Source organism: Microcaecilia unicolor, chromosome 5, assembly GCF_901765095.1.
Source record: "Microcaecilia unicolor chromosome 5, aMicUni1.1, whole genome shotgun sequence".
NCBI classification, from domain to species: Eukaryota; Metazoa; Chordata; class Amphibia; order Gymnophiona; family Siphonopidae; genus Microcaecilia; species Microcaecilia unicolor.
This window is the reverse complement of record NC_044035.1, coordinates 311,260,601-311,286,527: the sequence shown is the minus strand read 5'-3', so window position 1 is coordinate 311,286,527 and position 25,927 is coordinate 311,260,601. Positions and strand designations below refer to the sequence as shown.

General features: G+C 41.7%; 1 protein-coding gene across 3 annotated transcripts in view; it reads left to right on the top strand.

Moving 5' to 3' along the window:
• The window catches only part of PHKB (phosphorylase kinase regulatory subunit beta), a 435,362-nt gene that overhangs the window by 140,697 nt on the left and 268,738 nt on the right, over positions 1-25,927 (top strand). For all 3 annotated transcript variants that reach the window (XM_030204379.1, XM_030204381.1, XM_030204382.1), the window contains 3 exons: positions 3,649-3,756; positions 15,487-15,567; positions 22,012-22,127. In XM_030204379.1, the coding sequence (XP_030060239.1) occupies positions 3,649-3,756; positions 15,487-15,567; positions 22,012-22,127 (305 nt within the window). The remainder of the gene's footprint in view (positions 1-3,648; positions 3,757-15,486; positions 15,568-22,011; positions 22,128-25,927) is intronic.

The following is a 25,927-nucleotide window of genomic DNA, read 5'->3' as shown; positions in this document are numbered from 1 at the left end:
CAAAGATTTATACCCATGTTAAGGGCAAAATTATCTAGGCACCTGCATTTACAGACCCCTTGTGTGCATAAATGAATGGAATACTAGTACATACATACGTAAGTATGCATTTACCCACAAAAGTGCTGTCAAGGTGTCTGAGCAATATTCTATAAAAAGCGATACAAATTAGGCATCCAAATTGCATTATAGAATACTAAACTAAGGGCTTCTTTAACAAATCCGCACTAGCGACTCCTGTGCGGTAAATGAGAGGAAGTCCATAGGAACTGAATGAGCTTCCTCTCATTTGTCACACATGAATCACTAGCGCAGGTTTGTGAAACAAGCCCCTAGTCAGCAATTAGGTGTTTAAATTTGGACACCACCACTTATGCTTTCTGTACAGCTGATGTAAACATGAGTACGTGACTAGCATTTAGGCACCTAACTGACAATATTCAACAAAGCAGATGCTTAAATAGTTGGAACACCCATGATCTGTCCATGCCCCTCCCATACTATCAAACACTTAAGCAACAATGCATAAGTGCACTTAAGTGCCTAACTGCATTTCACCCATGTTTTGACGCTTAACTTCCGTTACTGAGATTTCCGTGCAGAAATCGAAGCATATTCCGTAACAGTGCGCAAAAGCTGATTGGTTAACAAGCTAATCAGTGCTAATAATTGAATGTTAAGTCAATTATCAGCACTAATAGGCATTAATTAGAATTTGTGTGCACTACTTGCTAAGCATCTTCTGTAATGTGGTGCGCATAAATTCTTAGTCACATAATTGAAGAGGGGGCATGGTTATAGGCATGGAATAGGCGGGTCATGAGCATATCTAAAATCTATGCATGTTGTTATAGAATACACCCGCTCTGCACCTAAGTTAGGTGTTGGGATTTACACCGGGTTTTATTTGGCATAATTGGCTATGACTAAATTTAGTCGCGTGGATTGGCACTCCACATATTACTACTACTACTACTATTTATCATTTCTATAGCGCTACAAGGCGTACGCAGCGCTGCACAAACATAGAAGAAAGACAGTCCCTGCTCAAAGAGCTTACAATCTAATAGACAAAAAAAAAGTAATCAAATCAATTAATGTGTACAGGAAGGAGGAGAGGAGGGTAGATGGAGGCGAATGGTTACGAGTCAAAAGCAATGTTAAAGAGGTGGGCTTTCAGTCTAGATTTAAAGGTGGCCAAGGATGGGGCAAGACGTAGGGGCTCAGGAAGTTTATTCCAGGCGTAGGGTGCAGCGAGACAGAAGGCGCGAAGTCTGGAGTTGGCAGTAGTGGAGAAGGGAACAGATAAGAAGGATTTATCCATGGAGCGGAGTGCACGGGAAGGGGTGTAGGGAAGGACGAGTGTGGAGAGATACTGGGGAGCAGCAGAGTGAGTACATTTACAGGTTAGTAGAAGAAGTTTGAACAGGATGCGAAAACGGATAGGGAGCTAGTGAAGCGACTTGAGGAGAGGGGTAGTATGAGTAAAGCGACCCTGGCGAAAGACGAGACGGGCAGCAGAGTTTTGAACCGATTGGAGAGGGGAGAGGTGACTAAGTGGGAGGCCAGCAAGAAGCAGATTGCAGTAGTCTAAACGAGAGGTGATAAGGGTGTGGATGAGGGTTTTGGTAGAGTGCTCGGAAAGAAAGGGGTGGATTTTACGGATGTTGTAAAGAAAGAAACGACAGATTTCTGTAAACCGCGTGGAAATTCAGGCATATTCTATAAGGTATGCCTAGATTAATGCGTATTTTATAGAATACGCTTATCCAAATTTCATTTTGGCGCCAAATGTTTAGGCATGATATATAGAATCTAATCTTTAGTGTGTAAATGCAAGGGGGGTGTGCATATGGGCAAAGTATAAGTGGGTCTCCCAGTTCCATAAATAACTTATGCATTTCACTGATGCATTTAGGCACCCACAGTTATGCCAGGTCTATGGTTGGTATAACTTCAAGGATGTAAATATTAGATGCACCAGTACGCTAGTATTCTATAATGGAGCCTAGGCTCCCAGGTGCTGTTATAGAATAGGCTCCTATTGTACATCCAGAAAATTAAATTGAGGTGCCTAGTTATAGAATTTCCCCATAATGTACAATAAAAAGTGATTGCACTGGTCATCATTTTTTTTAGGTTTGACTGCTTGAAATTTAGTATGTTGGATGTCTTCCATTGTTTTGGACTGCTCTTCAGTGTTAACGCTTTTATGTTTGTACTCTGTGCCTGAATTGGAGTTCCATTTTCATTTTATTGCTTTATCTTTAGCCTAATAGTTAGACAGCAGGCTGAGTAGTAGAGAAGCCAGTGTTCAAATATCACTGATTTTGCTTGCATCTTGGACAAGTCACTTAACCCTTTATTGCCTTCAGAGCCGATGTAGTAAACTTAGTGTTAGAGCTGTGCACTGAACCTCAGTGCAGTTTTCTAGCACATGCATAAAGAAAAAAAAATGTGCCCCAATAAAGTAATCAAATTGTAATAAAGTAAGTTGTGCACAAATATGGGAGAACACACCGGAAGAATGCACACACAGGTCTGTGCTAGCAGCAGCTGTATTTTACATGCCAAAAAATATCATCAATACAAATGTGCATGTACTAGAATGGCATTCTGTGCATAAATACACAATCTGGTGCTTTACTGTTCAAACATATGAACCCCCCCCCCCCCTCTGGGCCATCATCCCCTGCCCCCTTTTTTCATCCATGTTCTTCAGTAAATTAAGCAAAAGAAAATTTCAGAACCTTAACACTCTCAGAAAGAAGAAAGACATGAAAATCCAATTAACACCAGCCACAGACGATGCTAACTTTTTATACCTCCTCATACCTAGCGTTAAAGCGTCGGTGTAAGAAAACCATACGTCCAGCCTTCAGATCTTGCATGCTTTTTTGCTTCTCTTTTCAAAACTCATCCCCTATTAAGATATTCCTTGTGATGATCTTAAATGTTTCCTTGATGCACAATTTTCTCTCCTGTCTTTTAATGGCAATAGTTTTTCATTTGGTTATGACCAAATGCTGTTGTTTGACTGGAAGCCAATGCAACTCGGATAACAAAAAACAAGCACTTTCGTATCTCTTACCTCCTAACAAGTTTTCATCTAAACTTAAATGGCCGTCTTACATAGGATCTTGCTGCCTCTAAGTTTAATATGATGGCCTGTCAGGGGTGGTGCTCCTTGTGAGCTAATAAGGAATTTCCCAGACGGACCTATAGAATAAACTGTCTACCACTCTTCCAAGTTTCCATTGTTCCTATCCCTCCCAGATGGAGCACTCACTTACTGGCTCAAAGGTAAATGGTACAAGACCTGCTGAGAGTATTCTGTTGAAATAGTAACTTGAACTGTGATCAAGAAGATTAAAACAAAAGCTAGGTTTTTAATTGGATTATATATAGATACTTAGTAATAATTCAGTGGTATTCATATCATCTCTATAGACATTTCTCTGTTATGTTCACAATATAGGAATGTACTTTATTCTCAGACTGAAACGTAACCAAATTGAACTATACACGTTCCTTTTTTTATTTATCTCTTCTGCATTTCATGATGAAAGCATGTTCTGCCTTAACAAACTGGATATATCTGCAAATTGAGCATATCTGCAATCATAAGAAATATTTATTTGTCCATAGGTTGAGCAGTTTAAGCAGGATCCAAGTCCTTCAAAATGCCTTCATTCAATTTTCAATGTGCATACTGGTGATGAGATCTTATCTTATGATGAATATGGTCATATTCAGGTAAGATATTTTTTTAAATAATTTGAATTTAAATTCTTCTAGCCTCTCTTAAACAACGTGTGATGGGGTATACAGGAGACTCTGGTGACCAGGTATGGTTCTATAGTCCTAGGGAGATAGAAGAAAGCAATTAAATAAATAATAAATAAAGGCAGATAAAGAACGCAAGCGATCCATTCAGTTTGCCCAGCATAGATGAACATATAGTTATAGTTTATTAAAATTTGCTATACCGCGAAAGCTATCTAGCAGGTCTCAGCGGTTTACAATAAATAAAACATAAAGGGTTGAAAAAAATAAAAGAACTACAATTTGGATAGGAAAGGTAACACATTCTAGCAATAAAGTAAACTTACTACATAAGTACAGAACAGGAGGAAGTTAAAAACGCAAACATTTATCAACAGGTATCTAAGAGCAACTGCATATAGCCATAGAGCCCATTCTCAAGGGAACACACTTAAACAGTTTCAAAGGCGTGCAAAAAGCCAAGCCTTTAGCGCAGGTTTAAAAGCCTTAAAGGACGATTCTGCATGGATATGGCGGGGGAGCGAATTCTAGAAAGAGGGGGCAGTGAAAAGCGCAATTTCTGGTAGATTCTAACTGAGCAAACTTAGGACCTGGAAGAACAAGGTGGTGATTGTTAAGCAGACGAGCAGGAGAGTAAGCAATAGTAAGTGTATTCAGGTAAAGAGAGAGCCCTACCCTGTATGATTTAAAAGTGTGGTTCAGTAGTTTGAAAATTATCCATTGTTGAACAGGTAACCGTTAAAACTTGTGAAATAGTGGATAAACATGGTCTGTACGCTGAGCATGGTAGAGCAATCTGATGGACATATCTTGCAGAGATTGAAGCCATTTTATATTGAAATGAGTGCAACCCACATACACAATATTACAGTAACCCAATTGTGAGGTCAATAGTACAAGCATGAGGGCATGGAAAATATTGACAGTAAAATAGTGGCAAATTGAGTGAAGTTGACAAAGAATGAAAAACCCCATTTTACTTACATTAGAAATTTAGTAAACATAAATGCTTTATTGATTAGCAAAAGTGTATAACCAGGGATCCGGCCGGTGTTGGAGGGGATGTACAGAGGTGGGGGATATGATTCATATCTGGTGGTCTTGTCCTAAGATAGAGACTTACTGGACTGAATTAATACATATACTTAGCCAAATCACTGGCACACAATATCCAGCAATAGCAGAATCTTGCCTTCTGCACTTCAGACCCGCGGGGGTGCAGCCTGCTATACACTGCCTAGCTTCGGTTTTGTTTGTAGCGGGAAAAATCACATTGGCAGCAGCTTGGAAAAGCTCCCTCCCACCTCCAACGATAAAAGTTGTACACAAGATGGACTATCTATACCAGATGTCTAAGTTGACTGCTATCCGAGCTGAACAAATCATTCAATTCCATAAGCAATGAGGTAAATACACCTCTTGGAGATCCCACTCAGAAATAGATCTTGATGCTCTGTGATTGATTGCTCCTCCTCTTTGAGTTGTTAGCGAGCTCATAAGCTTTCTGAATAGGGGGTCTGGCCACCCTCTGGACTAAGGGTTCTGTTTGGATGGGAGGGGGGAATGAATAGCATTATTATTGTTTGGCCTATGCTCTGGTTGTTTAACTTTTGTGTGTTATTTTCAAAAAATTTTCAATAAAAAAAATGAAGAAATTTATTAAACATAAGATGGGAATCAAGTATTACCCCCAGATAGTTGAAAGAATCTACTGATTGAATAGATGACACAAAGAGGTTTAATGAAGCTGTGTGGATTGACAGTCCTCCAGCTAACCAATAACTAACTGTTTTCTCTTTATTAAGGATTAGCCTATGATCAGTCAACCAACTGGACATAAGATTCAGGCAGTCATTTAACAGACTGAAGTAGGATTAAAAGGGTTAGTGGGATAAAGAAGAACAACATCATCTGCATAGAAGTGAAAAGATATAAAACCCTCTGTGCAACTCAACACAATCTCTCCTCCTTCTCCTCTGTATTCTTTTACCTGTTCTTTTCTTTTTCTGCCGAGATTGGATAACAGAGCTGGTAGTGGGAGGCGGGGCTGGTGGTTGGGAGGCGGGGATAGTGTTGGGCAGACTTATACGGTCTGTGCCCTGAAAAAGACAGGTACAAATCAAGGTAAGGTATACACAAAAAAGTGGCACAGTGGGAGGCGGGGCTGGTGGTTGGGAGGCGGGGATAGTGCTGGGCAGACTTATACGGTCTGTGCCAGAGCCGATGGTGGGAGGCGGGGATAGTGCTGGGCAGACATGTACGGTCTGTGCCCTGAAAAAGACAGGTACAAATCAGGGTAAGGTATACACAAAAAAGTGGCACATTTCTTGGGCAGACTGGATGGACCGTGCAGGTCTTTTTCTGCCGTCATCTACTATGTTACTATCAGGCATATTTTCAAAGCACTTAGGCTTCCAAAGTTCCATAGGTTTCTATGGAACTTTGGAAGGCTAAGTGCTTTGAAAATATGCCTTTGTGTTACTATGTTTTTGCAGCTTTTTCTTTTTGTTATATTAAAATTTTCTTACTAGATCATTAAATACTTTTTAATTTCTGTATGCTTTTCATAAGTGCTTACAGGAAAAATTGTGGTCAGTGGAACTGGTCATAAAACTGCAGCGTTGTAAAACAACTCTGAAAGGATGTCCATTTCCCTATGATGGTAGCTACAGAGACTGAAAGAAAATTTGCACAAATAGAAACATTAAGACATTCAGCAACGCATATTGTACAGTTTAATGCAAAAGTTTAGACACCACTAGTCCCTTGGTCAGATTGTACATTTCAATGAATTCCTAATAGAACAGAAGCTTACAGAACCTCTACACAGTATAAAGTTATTGCATACAAGCATTATGTTTAATTACTAATTATTTTCAGTTTTTTAAAATATAGATTAAAAATAGAGAATAAAACAGATGTAAAAATTTGAGCACCCTTTCAGTCAGTACTTTCTAACCCTCCTTTGGGAGAAATAGCAGCTTGCAATTGTTTTCTGTAGCCAGTCGAGAATCTCTTTTTTTTTTTTTCTTGTTTTGGAATTTGTCCACTTTTTTTGCCCAGTGTATGGAAGCAGCCAAAAAAGCAAACAGAATGCTAGGAATTATTAGCAAAGGGATTCAAAATAAGACCAACAATATTATTATGCCTCTGCATCGCTCCATGGTGCAACCTCACCTTGAGTATTGCGTTCAATTCTGGTTGCTGTAGCTCAAAAAACATACAGTGGAATTAGAAAAGGTTCAAAGAAGAGTGACCAAAACGATAAAGGGAATGAAACTCCTCCCATATGAGGAAGGGCTAAAGAGGTTAGGGCTCTTCAGCGCTGAAAAGAGACAGCTGAGGGAGATATGATTGAGGTCTATAAAATCCTGATTGGTGTAGAATGGGTAAAAGTGAATCGATTATTCACTCTCAAAAAATTACAAAGACCTGTGGACACTCAATGAAATTAGAAATAGGAGGAAATATTTTCACTCAGAGAATAGTTAAGCTCTGGAACTCACTGCCAGATGATGTGGTAACAGCGATTAGTGTATCTGGGTTTATGTTTCAACATGTTTCAACATTTTTTATTGATGACAAATCAAAGTAAACACTACCAACATTGTGGATACAGAGACAAGTATCAAAGAGTACCAGATATAACCACATCATAATATAGTTTGTCCTCATAATTTTTGTTTACAGTGTTTTAATACCCCCCTCTCAGTCTGTATTTTAATGTGTTTATTGATGACACAACTAAGTAACATATAGTCAACCATGAAACAAAATACTCACTCATAGTGACATTACATATACAAATGTTTGATGTACAGCAAGATAACACAATACAAACTGTGTAACACCCGTAACTGACATTCCTGAAGTTTTACATTCACTGTTAATGTTGTTATGTGCTTAGATAAATAAGTAAAACCAAGAGAAATATTAGGTCACCCCAGATCCTGAGCCCATTAGACTCTGAGTGCCTCCATAGCCCTCCGAGGAGATATCTTCACAAGTGCCTGATACAGGCCAGACACCGAAGGTTTGTTGCCTCTGACCATAGCAAACAAAAACCTCCCGAATATGATGACCATGCCTTGCCCCCAGAGGCTCTCTATTTAAAGTATGAAGATAATGAGTCAATTGAGTCTAAGCATAGGCATTACTAAAATCTATACCAATACCCAGAGCACCCAAGCTCAGTGGGGAACCACTTCTATTCAAAACATGCTGTAATCTTGTAATGCCCTGGTGAGTCCACTACAAAAATTGTCATTCCCCAGTGAAAACATTAAATTGCCCTGAATAGGCAAAAGGTCTGATGTGCCCAAGTCCTGACACCCCCCCCCCCCCCCCCCCCCCCCGTGAAGGACGCAGAAAGAGGCTGCTCTAAAAAGGAGTGGAAATAATATGTCGCAGGGCATGCAGCAAAAAATAAAGATGACAGGGTTTGAAGTAATTAACCTCAAGCTGTCTCGGAGTATAATCCTGCCTGTCCAGTAACCACTTCCCTAAATGATGAAGTAGACATGCCTGATTGTACCTCCAGAGATCAAGTAATCCCATACCACCCTCCCTCCAAGACCCTAACTACTGTGTTAATGAAAGTTTAGACTTACCCCACCCCCAACAAAACCTCCTCAGCATTTTATATAATAATTTCAGATCCTCTTGAAAAGACATTGGGGTAACATTTGTAAAGCATACAGCCATTTGGAGAGCTCAATCATGCGAAATAACTGTATCCTGCCATGCAAAGTAAATGGCAGTGACATCCAGCTCCTCAAGTATTCCAGTGTAATGTCCAGTAATCGAGAAATGTTTAATTGATATAATGCAGACACCTGCATAGAGATCTGTATACCCAAATACATGAAATACCCCGGGGCTCACCTAAGAGGAAAATCAGGCCCCCATTACCGCCTTAGCCCATCCATGGAGGCAAGCGACTTAGAATAATTTAGTGTGAACCCTGAGAAATCACTGAATTCCTGAAAAAATTCCAGTAACGCAGGGAGAGATGTTCTGGGTTTAATAAGAGGCACAATTAAATCATCAGCAAAAGCTGAGATTATGAAAATTGACCTCCCAATGGAAACTCCCGATATTTCTGGATGAGTACCTATTTCTCTAATAGTCAACACAAGCAAAAAAAGCGACAGTGGACACCCCTGCCTCGTACCCCAGCAGATGTTGAACAGTCGTGACCGTTCCACATAAATGCACGGAGGTCCGAATATAAGACACTGATTACATCCCTAAAAAAGCCGTCAATGTCATATTGCCGCAGCACTGCAAAGGGAAAAGGCCATAACACACGGTCAAAGGCCTTTTCTGCATCAAAGCAGACCAGCAAATATGAGTCCCCATTCCTACCCACTATCTCCAATGAAGCCAAAATCGACCAAATGTTTTTAGTTAGTGTATCTGGGTTTAAAAAATGTTTCGACAAGTTCCTGGAGGATAAGTTCCATTGTCTGTTATTGATATATGGATATGATGGAAACCACTGCTTGCCTCGGGATTGGTAGCTGGAATGTTGCTACTAATTGAGTTTCTGCCAGGTATTTGTGATCTGGATTGGCCACTGTTGGACGCAGGATACTGGGCTAGATGGACCATTGGTCTGATCCAGTATGGCTATTCTTATATTTCTTGAAGAACTTTTGCACTTCATATTTAAGCTCTCCCCACAGATTTTCAGTAATTCTCATGTTTGGAGATTTTGAAGTCCATTCTTAAATCTTCATTTTTCTTTCCTGTACTTCATGGTTGATTTTGAAGTATGTTTGGAATCGCTGTTCATTGATATACCAGCATCTTTTCAGCTTCAATTTGAGATTGTGGGAACAAAAAGGCCCTACATGGAAGTAGTATGTGCAGTGCTACATGGTACAGTTCCGTTTTTAAACCTGAACGTTAAAATTGCAGCCTTCGGCCAATTCCATCTTTCCTTGCTGAACCCCAGGAGAGGAAAGGCAATGAGTGAGAAGCATAACAAACAAATAATGGTAAACTAGCACTCTGTGAAATTAGATCACACACTTCCCACTCTCGCAATTCAGTTCATAATAGGCCTAAAGTATAAATACTAAGAAGGACGAACACAAGGCTCAGATGTTACTATAAAAATAGAAAAAGCTGTTTATTAGACAATACTGGCACATCTAGAAAAGCATGTAATTGTTTTGATGCAAAGAAAATATAATTGTCCTAATAGTTCACTAAGGGCCCTGTTTACTAAGGTGTGTTAGTGTTTTTAATGCACCTATATTAGCACGCGCACTAACCCTGTAGGCGCCTATAGGGATATTGCAGTCACGTACATGGTTAACACGCGTTAAAGATGTTAATGCGCCTATAATGTGGCTTAGTAAACAGGGCCCTTAATATTTACAGGAATCTCTTAGGAAAAAAGAATCCCACCCCTGTCATTTTTTATATTATTTTAAGTCTGTTAAAATCAGAAAATATTAATTTTACTTTAAAAAGTGGAGAGAAAAAAGAGGTATTTAACTTTGTATCATGTAGAAGTTGTGTCAGTATCTATTCACCTAGGAAATATTTGGAATATACAGTTTGACTAGGGGTGTGTATTGGATTAAATTTAATAATTTTATGTACTTCATTTGTACTATAGTGTTAAAGCTGTTTACAAAAAAAAAAAAACTACTACTAATAAATATAAATTAAGCATTCAGTTCCAGAAAATACAAACCACATTAATTAAAACACTGTTGAAACAACCAAGTTTCTAAAGGTTTACAAAAACTGAAATAATAAGTATTCTGGAGATCCTCAGTCAAAGAGTTCCATAATGAAGGTCCCACATATGCAGTGGCATACCAAGGGCGGGGTGATGGGGGCGGTCCGCCCCGGGTGTCAGCAGGTGGGGGGGGGGGGGGGTGCTCCGCTTCCGCTGTTCCCACCCTTTAAAAAAAAATCTGTGAAGCGGCGTGGCAGGCAGTGCCTCGCGTCTGCCCTGCTTGTAAAAGAAGCAAATCTCAGTCTTCGGGCCTTCCCTCACTGTGTCCCACCCTACTCTGAGGTAACTTCCTATTTCCGTGAGGGCGGGACACAGGGAAGGCCTGACGACCGAGGAGATTTGCTTCTTTTTCAAGCAGGGCAGACGCTGCCTGCCACGCCGCTTCACAGATTTTTTTTTTAAAGGCAGGGTTGTGGCAGGAAAAGAGAGCTGTCGTTTGTCGACGGAGCTGGTAGTCGGGTCGGGGGGTTCTCAGATGGGAGAAGAGGACTGGGAGGGGGTTCTCAGATGGGAGAAGGGGAGGGGTGGGGGCTCTCAGATGGGAGAAGGGGAGGGGTGGGGGCTCTCAGATGGGAGAAGGGGACTGGAAGGGGGTTCTCAGATGGGAGAAGGGGACTGGAAGGGGGTTCTCAGGTGGGGAGGAGTTTCTCAGATGGGAGAATGGGGGAGGGAGGTGGGGTGAGCAGGGGGCTCGCTCAGATGGGAGAAGGGGGGGCTGGGGAGGGGGTTCTCAGATGGGAGAAGGGGGCTGGAACTGGGGTCTGAGAAGGGGCCATGAGGGAAAATGGGGGCCATGTCTGGGGCTGGAGGGAAAATGGGGCATGCGTGGGTCAGGTGGGAGAATGGGTCTGGGGCTGAAAAGGGGGGCCCTAATGCAAGGCATGTGGATGAAGGGGGCTGGAACTGGGGCTGAAAAGGGGGAGGGTAGGTGGGATAAGGGGGCTAGTACTGGGACTCGGGGCTCAAAAGGGGCATGGGCTGAAACTGTGGGGACTGGGGGCTGAAAAGCAGACAGGGAGAAGTGGCTGGGGCTGAAGCTCAGAACTGGTGAGAGAAAAGGGCTGGGGTTGGAACTGTGGGCTGAAAAGGGGACAGGGAGAAGTGGCTGGGGGCTGAAGCTTGGGACTGGTGGGAGAAAAGGGCTGAGGCTGAAACTGGGGACTGGTGGGATAAGGGGACTGGAACTGGGGGCTGAAAAAAAGGGGCAGAGAGAGGGGACAGATCCTGGATGGAAGGGGGAGTGAGAGGGAGGGCAGACCCTGGATGGATGGGAGAGGGAGGGCAAATGGTGGATTGAAGGGTCAGAGAGAAAGGGCAGACAGTGAATGGAAGGAGGAGAGAGAGAGGGCAGAGAGGGGCAGATGGTGGATGGAAGGGGCAGAGATAGAGGGCAGATGTAGATGGGCAGGGAGAGAGGGCAGATATTGGATGGAGGGAACAGCAGAGAGGGCAGACACTGGATGGCAGAGAGAGAGAGCGAAGACAGATGCTGGATGGAAGGAAGACAGTGAAAAGAAGATGAGGAAAGCAGAAACCAGAGACAACGAACTGTAAATAACATATATATTTTTATTTTTTTGCTTTAGGATAAAGTAGTATTGTAGCTGTGTTAATAAATGTTTATAATAGAACATGTAAACAGGGTAATCTTTTTATTGGACTAATTTTAATACATTTTGACTAACTTTCGGAGAACAAAACCCCCTTCCTCAGGTCAGGATAGGATACTGTAACAGCACTATACTGTATTGACCTGAGGAAGGATGTTTTGGCCTCTGAAAGCTAAATGTATTAGTCCAATAAAATGGTATTGTTTTATTTTCTATATTTGTTTTTTTTCTATTTGTTAATTTGTAAAGTGGTGATTGATACTTGTTAGTTTTTTTTCAAATTTACATCTGCTGTCTTTATATTTTGCACAGTACTAGGAGACATTTTCTGTTTCTGTGGTGTTGCATTGTATGCAGAGTCTGGCATCTTGGGGGTTCAGTTTAATCGTTGTCTAGATAGAAAGTTTATGATTACTTATTCTATAGTGGATTAGGGTGTATCTGTGTTTGTGAAAAAGACATGGCTTTCAGTTGGCATTGACTGTGCAGGATCAACAATCTGTACTATTCTGTCTGGTTTCGTTTTACAATAGGTGAATTGATGTTCTAGTGCTCACTGTAGTGTTTAAGATGCTTTCCTTTTCCTTGTGTGACTCGTAGAAATGATTGCTTATGGTATGGTAGATTTGCTCTATAGGTCCTGAGTGTTTTGTATTCTCAGCATGCCTAGTACAGGATTTTGGAGGGGGGGTGTTAAAAAATGACAAGCCCCGGTTGTCAACTACCCTAGGTACGCCACTGCACATATGAGAACACAGTTTTTCTGGTTGTAGCAAGCTTAATGATATCAAGACCAGGAAGCTAAAGAAAGCTTTTCTCTGATCAGCGTAGCTCTTACCAAAGCCCCTCATAAAGCAATTTGTAAATCAAAGACAAAAGCTTGATAGTGATGTGTGTAGCCACATGCAGCCAATGTAACCGGTGCAACACTGGAATTATATGATTACATTTCTTACTTTCCGTCACTAACCTGAACAACTGATATAAAGTTATTCAGGAAAGGTGTTAAAGTTAGCACATTAAATAGCTATGAACTTATTATTTTTTTTTTAATTTAAGCTTTATCCGCATGTATTACATCTGAAAACTCAATTTATGAATTCTTTTTTAAAATTAAGACTTAGCCATGATTCACTTCTTTCATATTTGTCTCTAGTGTAGGGGTTCTCCACCCAGTCCTCAGGACACACCTAGCCAGTCAGGTTTTCAGGTTATCTCCAGTGAATATGCATGAGATACATTTGCATACACTACCTCCATTCTATGGAAATCTATCTCATGCATATTCATTCGGGATATCCTGAAAACCAGATTGGCTTTGTGTGTCCTGAGGACTGGGTTGAGAACCCCTGTTCTAGTGGAATCACCACTACCTTTGCTATATGGAATACTGATTTTTTTTGTTTTGTTTTGTTATACACTGTTTGCTTTTGTTTGAACTTAATTGATGTCAGTTTATAATGGACTCTGCTCATGGAAGCAGGCAAAATTATGTCCTGCAGTGTTGATTAAAATACACACTTCCCTGCAGGTGGCCACATTGATACATCATTTATTAGCACTAGGGAAGAGTGTATATTTTTTCAGATATTCAGCCTACTTTTCAAGCCATTTCTTAAATTGTCTTGCTTCTTTACTCCGTATTCATTCTGTCATTTAAATACATTTGAAACAGCCTTACTTAAGTGTACATGAAATAATTAGTTATTTGGAGAGAGAAAGAGAAATGTGTGACCTAAGTATGAATCCATGCAAAATATCTGTAGAAGAAAACAATATTCTTATCACTGGTATTTAAAGAAGCAGTTGATTCGAGCAATCTTCTTGATCAAATTCATTCACTATATACGATGAAGTCTTACATTAATGTGTGTTTATGTGACTGTTGATATGAGACCACTGCTTGACCAGCAAAGGAAACCACAGATGAAACCTGCAGTTATGAAGTTGTAGAGGTTGTGTTTAATTGTTTTTCCTCTCACTTAATATTCTACCCTTTATTTGAAATATCAGAACAGTTTACAATGTAACTAAGATAATAGACAGTAAACAAGCTATGGATGGATAAATGACAAAGCTGCATCCATCTGACCCCAGTCCAGTATGTGTCCTTCCAAATGTTGAGGTCTAACTTGCAGATTTTAAATTTGCACTTGAAGGCTTTTAAATCTGGGGCATGGCCTTCCTTGTGGTCTATGCCTATTTTTTTAAAGAATTTTGATGTCCTTCATCCTTGTGATATGGCCTACCCACCAAGGATAAACTTTCGCTATATTTGTAAGGACTTTCAAAGTATGAAAATAAGAGCATGGTTAGATTGTTACCAGTAGATTTCAAACAGACTACCCACAGGAGGTGCCCTCTCCTGTCAGTGTTACCTGCGATTTTGAAACCTGATCAAGCGTATTCTTGCCATTCTCTCTCCGTGTTCTTGTCACAAATCAATAACTAAGTATGTAGCAAAATTCACAGGAGATAATATTCAGCCAGTTGACCACAGCTGCCTATATTAGCCCTGGATATTCAGTGCCAGGCCATATACCCAGTGCCAATTTAAGTGGGGGCTGGCCACCGGAGCTTATGCAGATCCGGTCAAAATTCAACCAGGTCCGTATAATACAGTTATGTGGGCCCCAGCTGAATATTGGCCAGGACGCACATAACTCAAAAACGTTAAGAGGCCCTCTGATTCACCCCCCCCCTGACATGGGAGTCCCCCCTCCCTCTCAACCGATCACACAACCCCCACTCCCCTCCCTCTTCCTTGGGCCTACCTGCAATTTCTTGCCCCTAGCTTCTTGAGTTATGCAGGTCCCGGCCGATATTTCCAAATTCACCCACTCAGCTATGTGGGTCCAGCACTGAACAATGCTGCCATCCTCGTACTTGCCAGCTCCTCCCCAATGCTGCCCCATGTACCACCCTGACTGGCTCACTTTTTTGTTGGGTGGTCAAAGCCAATATTCAGTGGCACTGCCCAGTTAAATGCCACTGAATATCAGTGGTTGGGTGGCCATGAGCGATTTAAGCGGGCCAGAGCCTTTCCTGCCCACTTAAATTGCTTTGAATATTGGGTTGACAAATTCTTGGAAATCTGACAGGGGTCACTCTGTAAGCACTTCTGTTATGGCCTCTGGAACTGGGCTGAGACCACCCATTTATGTCACAGGCCACGTCTAACTATCTACTAATTTTAGTGGGGCTTGAACCAGTGACATAGGTGTGAGAAGCTATGCAATGATATGGTAATTCCCTTTGCTGTTATTAAATTTCCTGTACAGTATTGTTATTAAAGTTTACCAATGTGATCTGGCTTTTATTTCCCTCTTGCAGATAAACGCAGTGTCACTCTTTCTCCTTTACCTGGTGGAGATGATATCATCAGGACTGCAGATTATCTACAATACAGATGAAGTAAGCTTCATGTAGGGTTTTAAGGGGCCCTTCTACAAAGGTGTGTGCGAAATTGGCATTACCGCCCAGCTACAGTGCATCCCAGGTGGTAATTCTGAATTTGGTGCACGCTGAAAGCACCCATTAGAAAATATTTTCTATTTATTACCACAGGGCGCTTACCCGGTGGTATATGGCAGTGGGTGCACGCTACATGCTTACTGCCCAGGTAGCGTGTGAGACCTTACCCACTAAGTCAATGGATGGCGGTAAGGTCTCAGGCCAAATGTAGACTCACACTGGCTTTAATTTTGCTGCACGCCCATTTTCCGGCCCCTTAAAAAAAAGGCTCTTTTTCCAGGATACGGTAAAAAATGGCCTGGCGCGCACCCAAAAGACACACTGGCACTTCTGCAGGTCACTTTTTGCTGCGGCTTAGTAAAAGGGCCCTAAGTATTTTAAGCCTTAGTGTCTTCTCTTAGCCAAACTAAATTGGGATTATAAAAATCTCAGTCTTTATTTCCAGTAGCATAAGAAATAATTGAATTTCTTTCATTATGAACCCTAGTGCTACCTGTCTCAAATTGTTGCACTGCAAGTAATTTTAGTATAATGACTACCATTTATTCAAACAAGCCAAAATCTTTTGAATTCAGTTTTAAATCATCTTTATGATTCAAATGTTTACTGTGTTAATACCATAATGTATTTTTAAAAAGTAAAAATAGTTGCATGTTTTACTCAAGGGCACTACCATGCAAACAGCTTACGTTTTTGTGCTCACCAGGTCAACCTGTATTAAGGCTGCTGTGGGGTGAGGGGGGCAGTGCCCACAGGTTTGAATTTAGGGCTCATGATTTCAGGGCTCTACAAGTTTTGATACATGATCCACACTGAGGACTGTGGCTGCAATGACTAGATTGGAATAGGTTGGAAGAGGATCTCAAATAGGGGAAAGTATCCCTGTGTGGTGTAAGAATGTGATGGCAGAGAAACACTATACAGCCTATCCATTCTGTCCATGTCAACTGCTCGCCTTTACAATTCCTTCCTCTCACTCAGAGATCCTCTGTCTATGTCTCATTCTTTCTTGAATTCATATACTGTCCTGGTCTCCACTACCTCCATTGAATGTCTGTCTGATGTATCTGCCATCCATTTTGATAAAGAAATATTTCCTCATATTATCCCTGAGTCTCTGCCCTTCACCCTCATCCTACAACATCTAGTTCCAGAACCTCCTTTTAATTAAAGAACACTCACCATCTGTGCATTTATATCTTGGAGCTATTTAAATGCCCTTTATCTCACTTTGCCTCACAGCTTCAGTTCCCATCGTGGATCTGATTGAGCTGGAAGCCCCAAGGAGTAGGAGTACACTGCAGAGGACACAAAAAGCAAACAGTCTGAGCTGTTTATTTGCAAGAAAAGAGGGCCTGATATTCAGCTAACGGTGATCAGCGTTTTGCTGACGTTATCTCTGGAAATGCAATGCCGGGCCACGTCCAGGTTCTGGCATTGAATTTCTGGGTTTATGGAGCCGGCAAAAACAGCTGGTTAATTGCAATATTCAGCCCTTAACTGGCAAGGGTGAACCACTACTACTTATCATTTCTATAGCGCTACTAGTTGTACGCAGCACTGTACACTTGAACATGAAGAGACAGTCCCTGCTCGACAGAGCTTACAATCTAATTAGGACAGACAAACAGGACAAATAAGAAATAAGGGAATTATTGCATAAAGATAGGACTGTTTTTTATACGATACTATTTATGTAGTTACCGTTGCCAGTTAAGTGCTGAATATAGAGTGACATGTCTTATATAACCTCCCTATCAACCCACTCATTACTTTACCTCACCCATTTCTATTCTTCTATCACCTTCTCCCACTACTCCAACCAGAGTTACACCTAATCACACTGACCACCCTTCAACATCTTCTGTCCTTCTGTGACTGTTCTCTTGTGCTTGACTGCTTAAATATTTTAAATTTAAATGCTTTACTTTTTGTCTATTAGATTGTAAGCTCTTTGAGCAGGGACTGTCTTTCTTCTGTGTTTGTACAGCGCTGCGTACACTTTGTAGCGCTCTAGAAATGTTAAATAGTAGTAATAGTAGTATTGGCACTTAACTGGCCAATTGCTGACACTGTACCTAGAATGTTTTGAGTTGGGCACTAACCAGACATTTTCAGTGGTGCTATCTATTTAATTGCTGCTGAATATGACCAGTTAGCCTTGAACAAGCCAGGATCCGTTTCTGGCCAGTTAAATCTTGTTGAATATCAACCCACCACTTTGTAAACCACTTTGGATGTATCACAGAAAGGCGATATATCAGATCCACTACCCTTACCCCATAGTTTTATTACTTTTGGCGTCTGGAACATCTGGAATAACTTCATTAAGTTATTCTTTTCTCTTTTCTACCTTTTTTGGTTCTAATTTGAAACTAATTGTTAATGCTGTCTCCCTTCTTCAAAAAGGAATTAATAATCTGTGACTAATTTCAGATGTCAGAGTTGCAGGCCTGAATTTTTGATTGCTAATAATGAACTGTGAGTCACTAGTTCTGATCCTTGAATGTAACAGGAAATGTTATATCCTGATAATGAAGTAATAAATCAAAGGAAATGACTAAAAGTAGGAAGATTATTGGGATTTATTTACTGCCTCAGACATTCATATGTAGACTTCCTATTGTGTTTTGTGCTGCATAACCCAATTAAGCTTCAGCTTCAGCTCACAGATGGACTGCATGTCGCCTTAAAAAGTTTCTGGTACAGTGCAAAATTCATGGTTCCTTCAATAATGGCAAGTTTTCCAGGTCCTGAGGCATCAAAACATCCTCATGTTTGACTGTTGGTATGATGATTTTATTGTAAAATGCTGTATTTGCTTTATGCCAGATATAATGTGGCCTGTATTGTCCAGAGTTCCACTTTTAACTTATCAGTCCTCAGAATATTATCCAAAAAGTCTTAGGGATCAGCCAGGTATGTTTTTGCAAATGTGAGATGAGCATTGATGTTAATCTTAGATAGCAGCAGTTTCTGACTTGCTACCCTTTTATTGCCCAGTCTCTTTCTTATTGTTGTGTCATGAACACACTGACCTTATCTGAGGCTAGAGAGGCCTGCAGTTCTTTGCATTTTCTTCTGGGACGTTTAGTTGTCAATGTGCCCTTGGAGTAATTTTTCCAGACTAACAACAAAATCCCTCAGAAACAGGGGAGATAAACAAAGGACATCATATAATATAACCCACCACCAAAATGAAATCTAGGTTAATATGTCTCAAATGTCCAGCATTCCTCTCCTTCCCTCCTCCCCTTTGGTGTCCCTCCTCCGCTGAAGCTTCCCCAAGTCAAAAAATCTTTCACTTCCTCCCTGCTCCTCCTCCCCTCCCTCTAAACAGAGGAAACGCCCCTCCTGGACCCACAGATAGCCCCCTCAGCCTACCATATAGTCCTGATGGTCTGGGGAGAATTGGTAGGAGCGATCCACAGTCTTGCGAGATTGCTGCTGGAGGTCACGGCAGCCATTTTTGGATTGGAGGCATCAAGCCCAGGGAGTAGTGTAGGGAGAGAAGAGATACCAAGAAGCTGCAGAATGAATGCAGTAAGAGGAGTTTGAATTCTACTGTATATGCAAATGGATAGTGGGGGGCCAATGAAGTGACTTGAAGACAGGGGTTATGTGAGTGTAGTGGCACTGTTGGAAGATAAGTCATGCAGCAGAATTTTAAACAGATTTTGTAGGCCTCAATCATATCTCCCCTCAGCTTTTCCAAGCTGAAGAGCTCTAACCTCTTTATTTTTTCCTCATATGAGAGGAGTTTCATCCCTTTTATCATTTTGGTCGTTCTTGTTTGAACAACAGGCCAGTCGATGTTTCTGGATATCTCTAATGCATGAATATGCATTGTCAAGATTTGCATGCCTCTCACCTCCATTATATGCAAGTCTCCGTCATGCATATTCATTAGGGACCTAGGACAAGTTTGAGTTCTTTTGTTATAGAGAAAGAAATGACAGGTTTTAGCATTCTGCTAGATATGTGTAGAGAAAGAGAGAGGAATCAAAGATAACCCCAAAGTCACAAGCTGATGAGAAGGGGAAGATGAGAGTGTTAGCCACAGAAATAGAGACTAGAGGAAGAGGAGAAGTTTACAGGAAAGAGAAGGAGCTCAATATTGGCCATTTTCTTTATCAGATGGCAGTGAGACATCCAGGCAGCAAATAGGCTGAGACTTGGGACTTTATAACTGGAGAGATTTCTGGTGTGGAGAGGTAGATCTGGGGGGAGTCATGTAAAGATGGTACTGAAGACCATGAGAGGAGATAAGAGCACTGAGGGAATAAGTATGTAGAGAGAAGAGAAAAGGTCCCTAGACAGGACCCTGAAGTACACTGACTGATAGTGGGACAGCAGGGGAAGAGGATCCACTAAAAGAGCGATGGGATCACAAGTTCCTTAAATTTTTCATTCTTATACAACTACAGGGGGACCCACCAGGATCTCAACCCCAATTCAGTCCAACAGTCTCGTGTCTGTCCAAGTAATTGCATGGTCAGATATCTCTATGGGACCTACTGCCACTTCAAGGACCTTGTGCAACAGATTTCTAGAAACTAACAAGAAATCAGTACACAACTGTGTCACATAAGCTTGTGAGTGATGAGTAACCTAGCTCCACAGGGTAAAAGAACCCACCAGACTTCAAGTAGTCATATGGTCCCAGCACAATGATATACCTCAAGCCAATCCTTTATTAGATCTGGACTCATTATCTTCCGCTTCTTCTTCACATCATTGGACCTCCTTTCAACTTCCTTCTCTTATAGTTTTATCATAGACATTTACATCAGTTAAACAACTTGTGCACTAGATCCTATTCCTTTTCCTTGGTTCGCAATATCAAAACTTGGACTTCTTCACTTAGCCCTCATACTCATTAACAATTTCTTAACTCTGGGAGAATTTCCATCATATGGAGATCAACCATGTAAGCAGATCCACTCAATACAGCTAGCTGTAGGCCCATACTAAAGCTACGTCTTATATTAAGCATCCGTGATGCATACGACATCTAGTCTATTGGCTGAAATAAGATCATGTATTAAGTGATATTTCCCTTTTATTGAGCTGGAATTCATAAGCCCTGTGTTGAGTAGGGAGTGTCTAGATGTAGGAAGATAGTTTTGAAGTTGGCATTGGATTAATTGCCTTACCTGGGCTGGATGTGAGTGATGTGTAGGTCTCTCAAGTCGGCAGCACCAGATCACTGGGCTTGGTAGGTATAAGCACATGATGTGTATGAGAGAAATAAGAGACAATAAAAGATAATTAACGCTAGAGCATCCATAGAGTAAATATATCATATTATTCCAATGATAGGAGGCGTAGAAAGGAGCAGGACCACTGAGGGTCTGAAGAAATAAGATACTACCAGGAGTGTTACTTCCGGGCCTCAGCGATGATGGGCGGGCACAGGATCTGCCACTTCAGTGGCGAATCAGTAAGCAGAATACTGAAGAACACCAATCAACTGTTCAGTATTAGGGAACCTCACTGCTGCTGCCTTGGGGCTTGGTCACATAATAAAAAAACAGCTATATAACTGTCTAGAGATCTTACATTAGCAGGAAGTGAGTTCCAAGCCTTTGCTGCTTGGTAAGAAAATAGAGGGTGGAGGGGGAGACGCTAAGAGGCCTTCACCTTAAGAAGGGACAGAAAAAACTGGGGGTTGAAGCTAATTTTGGGCAAGAGTGAATGGATGAGGATGGAACCTGAAGAGTGATATTACTGGGGAAAGAAGAATCTAGGTGAATGGTCAGGGAATGATGGCAGGAATTCTGCTCAAAGAAAAATTACAAATAACATATGCAGAATTGTGCAGAATTTTAAAAAATTGTGCACAAACGTTTTGTGTGGAATCCTCCTAACAGTAATATATTCCCTTTTTGCTACTTTAGTGGTAATTGATTTAGAATTGCACTGACATTTTTTATGGTTCATAAAAGGATGTACTTTTGATCAGTACTTCAGTTTGTCTCCAGTTAACTGTAGATAGTGATAATTGGTGTTACACCTTGTCCATGTTCAGCCCAAACCAGAGTACAGTACAACTAATAGCAAACATAATGCAAATTTTAAAAAAATCATCTACATACAAAATACAGTCTTTCTCTGAATTAATACATGTGAAATATGGTTCTAATCAGTTAATCAAAAGTTTGATTAAAAATCCAAGCATTGTTTCTTCAAAATAAAAGGTAGCCTGATTCTCTAAAGTGAAATTGAATTACTTCATAGTTTTGAATGAATTATAACTTTGACAACTTCTTGGCATTTCATGACAGTGTTCTTGAAGATGACATAAAGGCTCTAATTAAACCTTGTAAAGGATCTTTAACTGATTAGTTTTTCCGTTTGTTGTTTTTATTTCCTTGGTTGTAGGTGTCTTTCATTCAGAACCTTGTTTTCTGTGTGGAGCGAGCATATCGAGTGCCTGATTTTGGCATCTGGGAAAGAGGAAGCAAATACAATAATGGCAGCATAGAACTCCATTCAAGGTATTTTTCAAATATTCTGCCCATTTTCTTTTTTCTCTTGCTTGGACTGAAGTCATGTTCAGACTACAGTTACTTGGCTCCTTCTCCCTCATTACAATTCTTCAGAGATTTTACAAATACTTGGGTTTATTTTAGCTGAATGAAAAATAAACTTCACTGTTAGTGAATAATAGCATTATTGCATTTCAGAGTCAAGTCACACAGATTTCTTATTTCCCTTCAAGTGTTGCACATCAGTATAAAACCCAAAGAGAAGTGTATGGGGGGAGCGGATGTGCTGTGGAGCTGGCACATAAACGCCACATAGAGAAAAAGCTTGTGACTCAATATCTGGAGTAAAGAGCTAAATCCACTTTTATTTGCATGTGTTTTGCTATCCAGAGATGTGATTGCATTTACAATCATGGCAGTAAACAAACAGAATAAAGTGGAAACACATTTGTGACCATGGCTGGCGGTAAGAGTGAAAAGAGAACCTCCGATGTTGATCAAAATAGCAGTTTCCTCAGATGTGGATGACTTCCTGGCTCTAGTAATGGTGGAGTTTTTAACCATGAAAAAGCCACCTAAAGCTACAAATGAAACTGCTCTTGAAATCAGGTCACACTTGTCCAAGCTAAAACAGCAGTTGGTCGAGGCTGCCTCTTAAGTAGCCATACTGGAAGGCTGAGCTTCATGCATTAAAGAAATGGTGATTTAGATTAAGAAAAGTCGTAAAATTGCATCAACCTCCCCCAAATGAGTAGAGAACTGGGAGATGTGAATAACAGAAAGAGACACTGTAGCATTTGCATTATTGTTGATATCAAAGGGAGTGACCCAGTCGGTTTTATTCAGACATTTATACCATCGCATCTGGAAATTCAGTTAACAGCTATATCAGAGGTGGAAAGAGCACTCTGCATTTCTTTTAAGCCTACATGAGGATAGGAATTTTTGAGGCTGTTCATCTATAAGGTACTGAATCAACACGTGTTTGTCATTTTGATCTGTGGCAAAGCTAAAATTACTATTGTCTGGCAAGACTAACATCTCTTCATTTCAGCTGACCTTTCCAAGACAATGAGAGTAAAATGAACAGTTTTACGTCTTCGACCATGACTGAACGCCTTGGGAGCTCAGCATGGGCTTTCTTTTTTAATCATTTCTATCTTTGAGTGACTAAATAATTCAACCAAGAACTTGGAAAAAAAAACCCTAGAATTCAGTTAAACAGGTCAGTGACTCATTTTTTCGTTGGAACAGTTGTCACTGGTAACTTTTCCTTGTTGCCAAGTTCTCCTGACAGACTTTTTGATCTTTCAACCACTGATCACATGAATTGTGTTACTGTTATGATGGTTTGCTTGTTTAAAGATCAGTCAGGGTTTGGAATTTACACTCTTAACAAAGTCAGTTTTGCAGACCTGGTCCCATTGCACATCATGGAGTGGAGTGGAGTGGAGTGGAGGAGTAGTGTAGTGGTTAGTGCAGTGGATTTTGATCCTGGAGAACTGGATTAGATTCCCACTGCAGCTCTTTGTGACTCTGGGCAAGTCACTTAACCCTCCATTGCCCCAGGTAAACCGCTTTGATTGTAGTTGCAAAAACCACAGAAAGGCGCTATATCAAGTCCCATTCCCTTTCCCCATTCCCTTTATCATCAGTTCTAATACCAGTGACACGATATGTTGTTTGTATAATAAGAACATAAGAATAGCCACACTGGGTCAGACCAATGGTCCAGCTAGCCCAGTATCCTGCTTCCAGCAGTGGCCAAATACTAGCAGAAACCCAAGTAGTAGCATCATTCCATGCTACCAATCCCAGGGCAAGCAGTGGCTTCTCCCATGTCCATCTCTATAACAAACTATGGACTCTTCCTCCAAGAACTTGTCCAAACCTTTTTAAAACCCAGATTCACTAACCGCTGTTACCACATCCTCCTGCAATGAGTTCCACAGCTTAACCATTCTTTAAGTGGAAAAATATGTCCTCCTATTTGTTTTAAAACTATTTCCATGCAATTGAGTGTCCCCCTGGTCTTTGTACTTTTTGAATGAGTGAAAAATCGATTCACTTCCACCCTCTTTACGCCCTTCCACCTTCTCCACATCACTCAGGATTTTGTAGACCTCAATCATATCCCCCCTTAGCCATCTCTTTTCTAAGCTGAAGAGCCCTAACCTCTTTAGCATTTCCTCAAATGGGAGCAGGTTCATCCTTTCTGTCATTTTGGTCGCTCTTCTTTGGCTTTGTGTTGTGTTGTGAATCTAGTATTATTTTGATTCTCTTTTCTGTTCTGTCTGTCACCCTTTTCTTTTGCTTTCATTGGTCTTGGGTTAATATGTGCAACAAAGTATATCGTGGCCACCTACTGCTTCTTCTGACCTGCCTTGGTGGTTAATTGTGCAGTGTGCTTATCTATAACACTCCAATGGTTAGTGGCTTATGCATCATTTCTCTTAATGAAAATGGTATAATATACTCTATTAAAAGACTTTCATGCTCCTGTGCAAGCTTAAGGCTGACATTTGCATACTACAAGAGATGCACTTATCAGCTATTGAATCCCAAAAATGAATTAGATGTGTTCAAGCTGGTGCTTTCTCTCCTGTGCTTAACAGGGGCGTAGCTACAGGTGGGCCTGGGTGGGCCCAGGCCCGCCCAGTTTTTTGTCAGGCCCACCCAGATGTCACCGTGTCTCCTCACCCTCTCCTACCCCCGCCGTAGCACTTGTCTTCAACGCTATCGGCGCTGCCTCCTCCACCTCACAGTCTCCAAGTCCGTCTCCCACTCCTGTAGCAGCTTGCGATTTTCTACCAGCACTGCCTGACAGCTGACACGCGGCACAATGTCCTGCTCCGGGGGCGGGGCCTTCCCTCTGCCGCGCTGATTCAACTTCCTGTTTATGCAGGGCAGAAGAACGCACGCGGCAGAGGGAAGGTCTTGGAGCAGGTCGTCGGTTCCGCGTCTGTGATGTCAGACAGCGCCGGTAGCAAATTCTAAGCGCTGCCACGGGGGGGGGGGGGGGGAGACGGAGACTGTGAGGTGGACGAGGCAGCGCCGATAGCATCGAATACAAGTGCTGCGGCGGGGGTGGGAGAGGGTGAGGAAGACAGCGGTCTGCTCGCCCTGCAAGGGGAGGGGGGCTAAAGGGAAGGGAGAGGTTCTGGACGTGTGGGGGGGGTGAGGAAGACAAAGGGGAGCGGGCTGAAGGGAAGGGAGAGGTTCTGGACGTGTGTGGGGGGTGAGGAAGACAAAGGGGAGCGGGCTGAAGGGAAGGGAGAGGTTCTGGATGTGTGTGGGGGAAGGGAGAGGTTCTGGACGTGTGTGGGGGAAGGGAGAGGTTCTGGACGTGTGTGGGGGTGAGGAAGACAAAGGGGAGCGGGCTGAAGGGAAGGGAGAGGTTCTGGACGTGTGTGTGGGCATCAGGGAAGGAGTGGGGGAAATCCTGGCCACACTGGATCACAGGAGAGGGGGGCAAGACGAAAGAGAGAAGTGACAGGAAGATGCTGGGAGGGGGGTGAAGGCTGGGGAGAAGAGAGCGAGCAGATGCGGGGCTAGAAGGGTGGAGGGAGAGAGACACTGGGAAAGGTGGAACCATGTGGGAGAGGCCAAGGGGGTGGCAAGGAAATAAACATGAGGAAGATGGTGATTACAGGGGAAAGAAATATGGTAATGGGGCATAGATTGAAGATGGAAGGGAATGGATGGCTGGAGAAGTAGAGAGATGGGGAATAGGAGAACTAGTGTGTGGAAAGGAAATGGAAATCTGACAGGTATCTGAAAAGTAAAACAAAGGAAAAGGGGTTAGGATA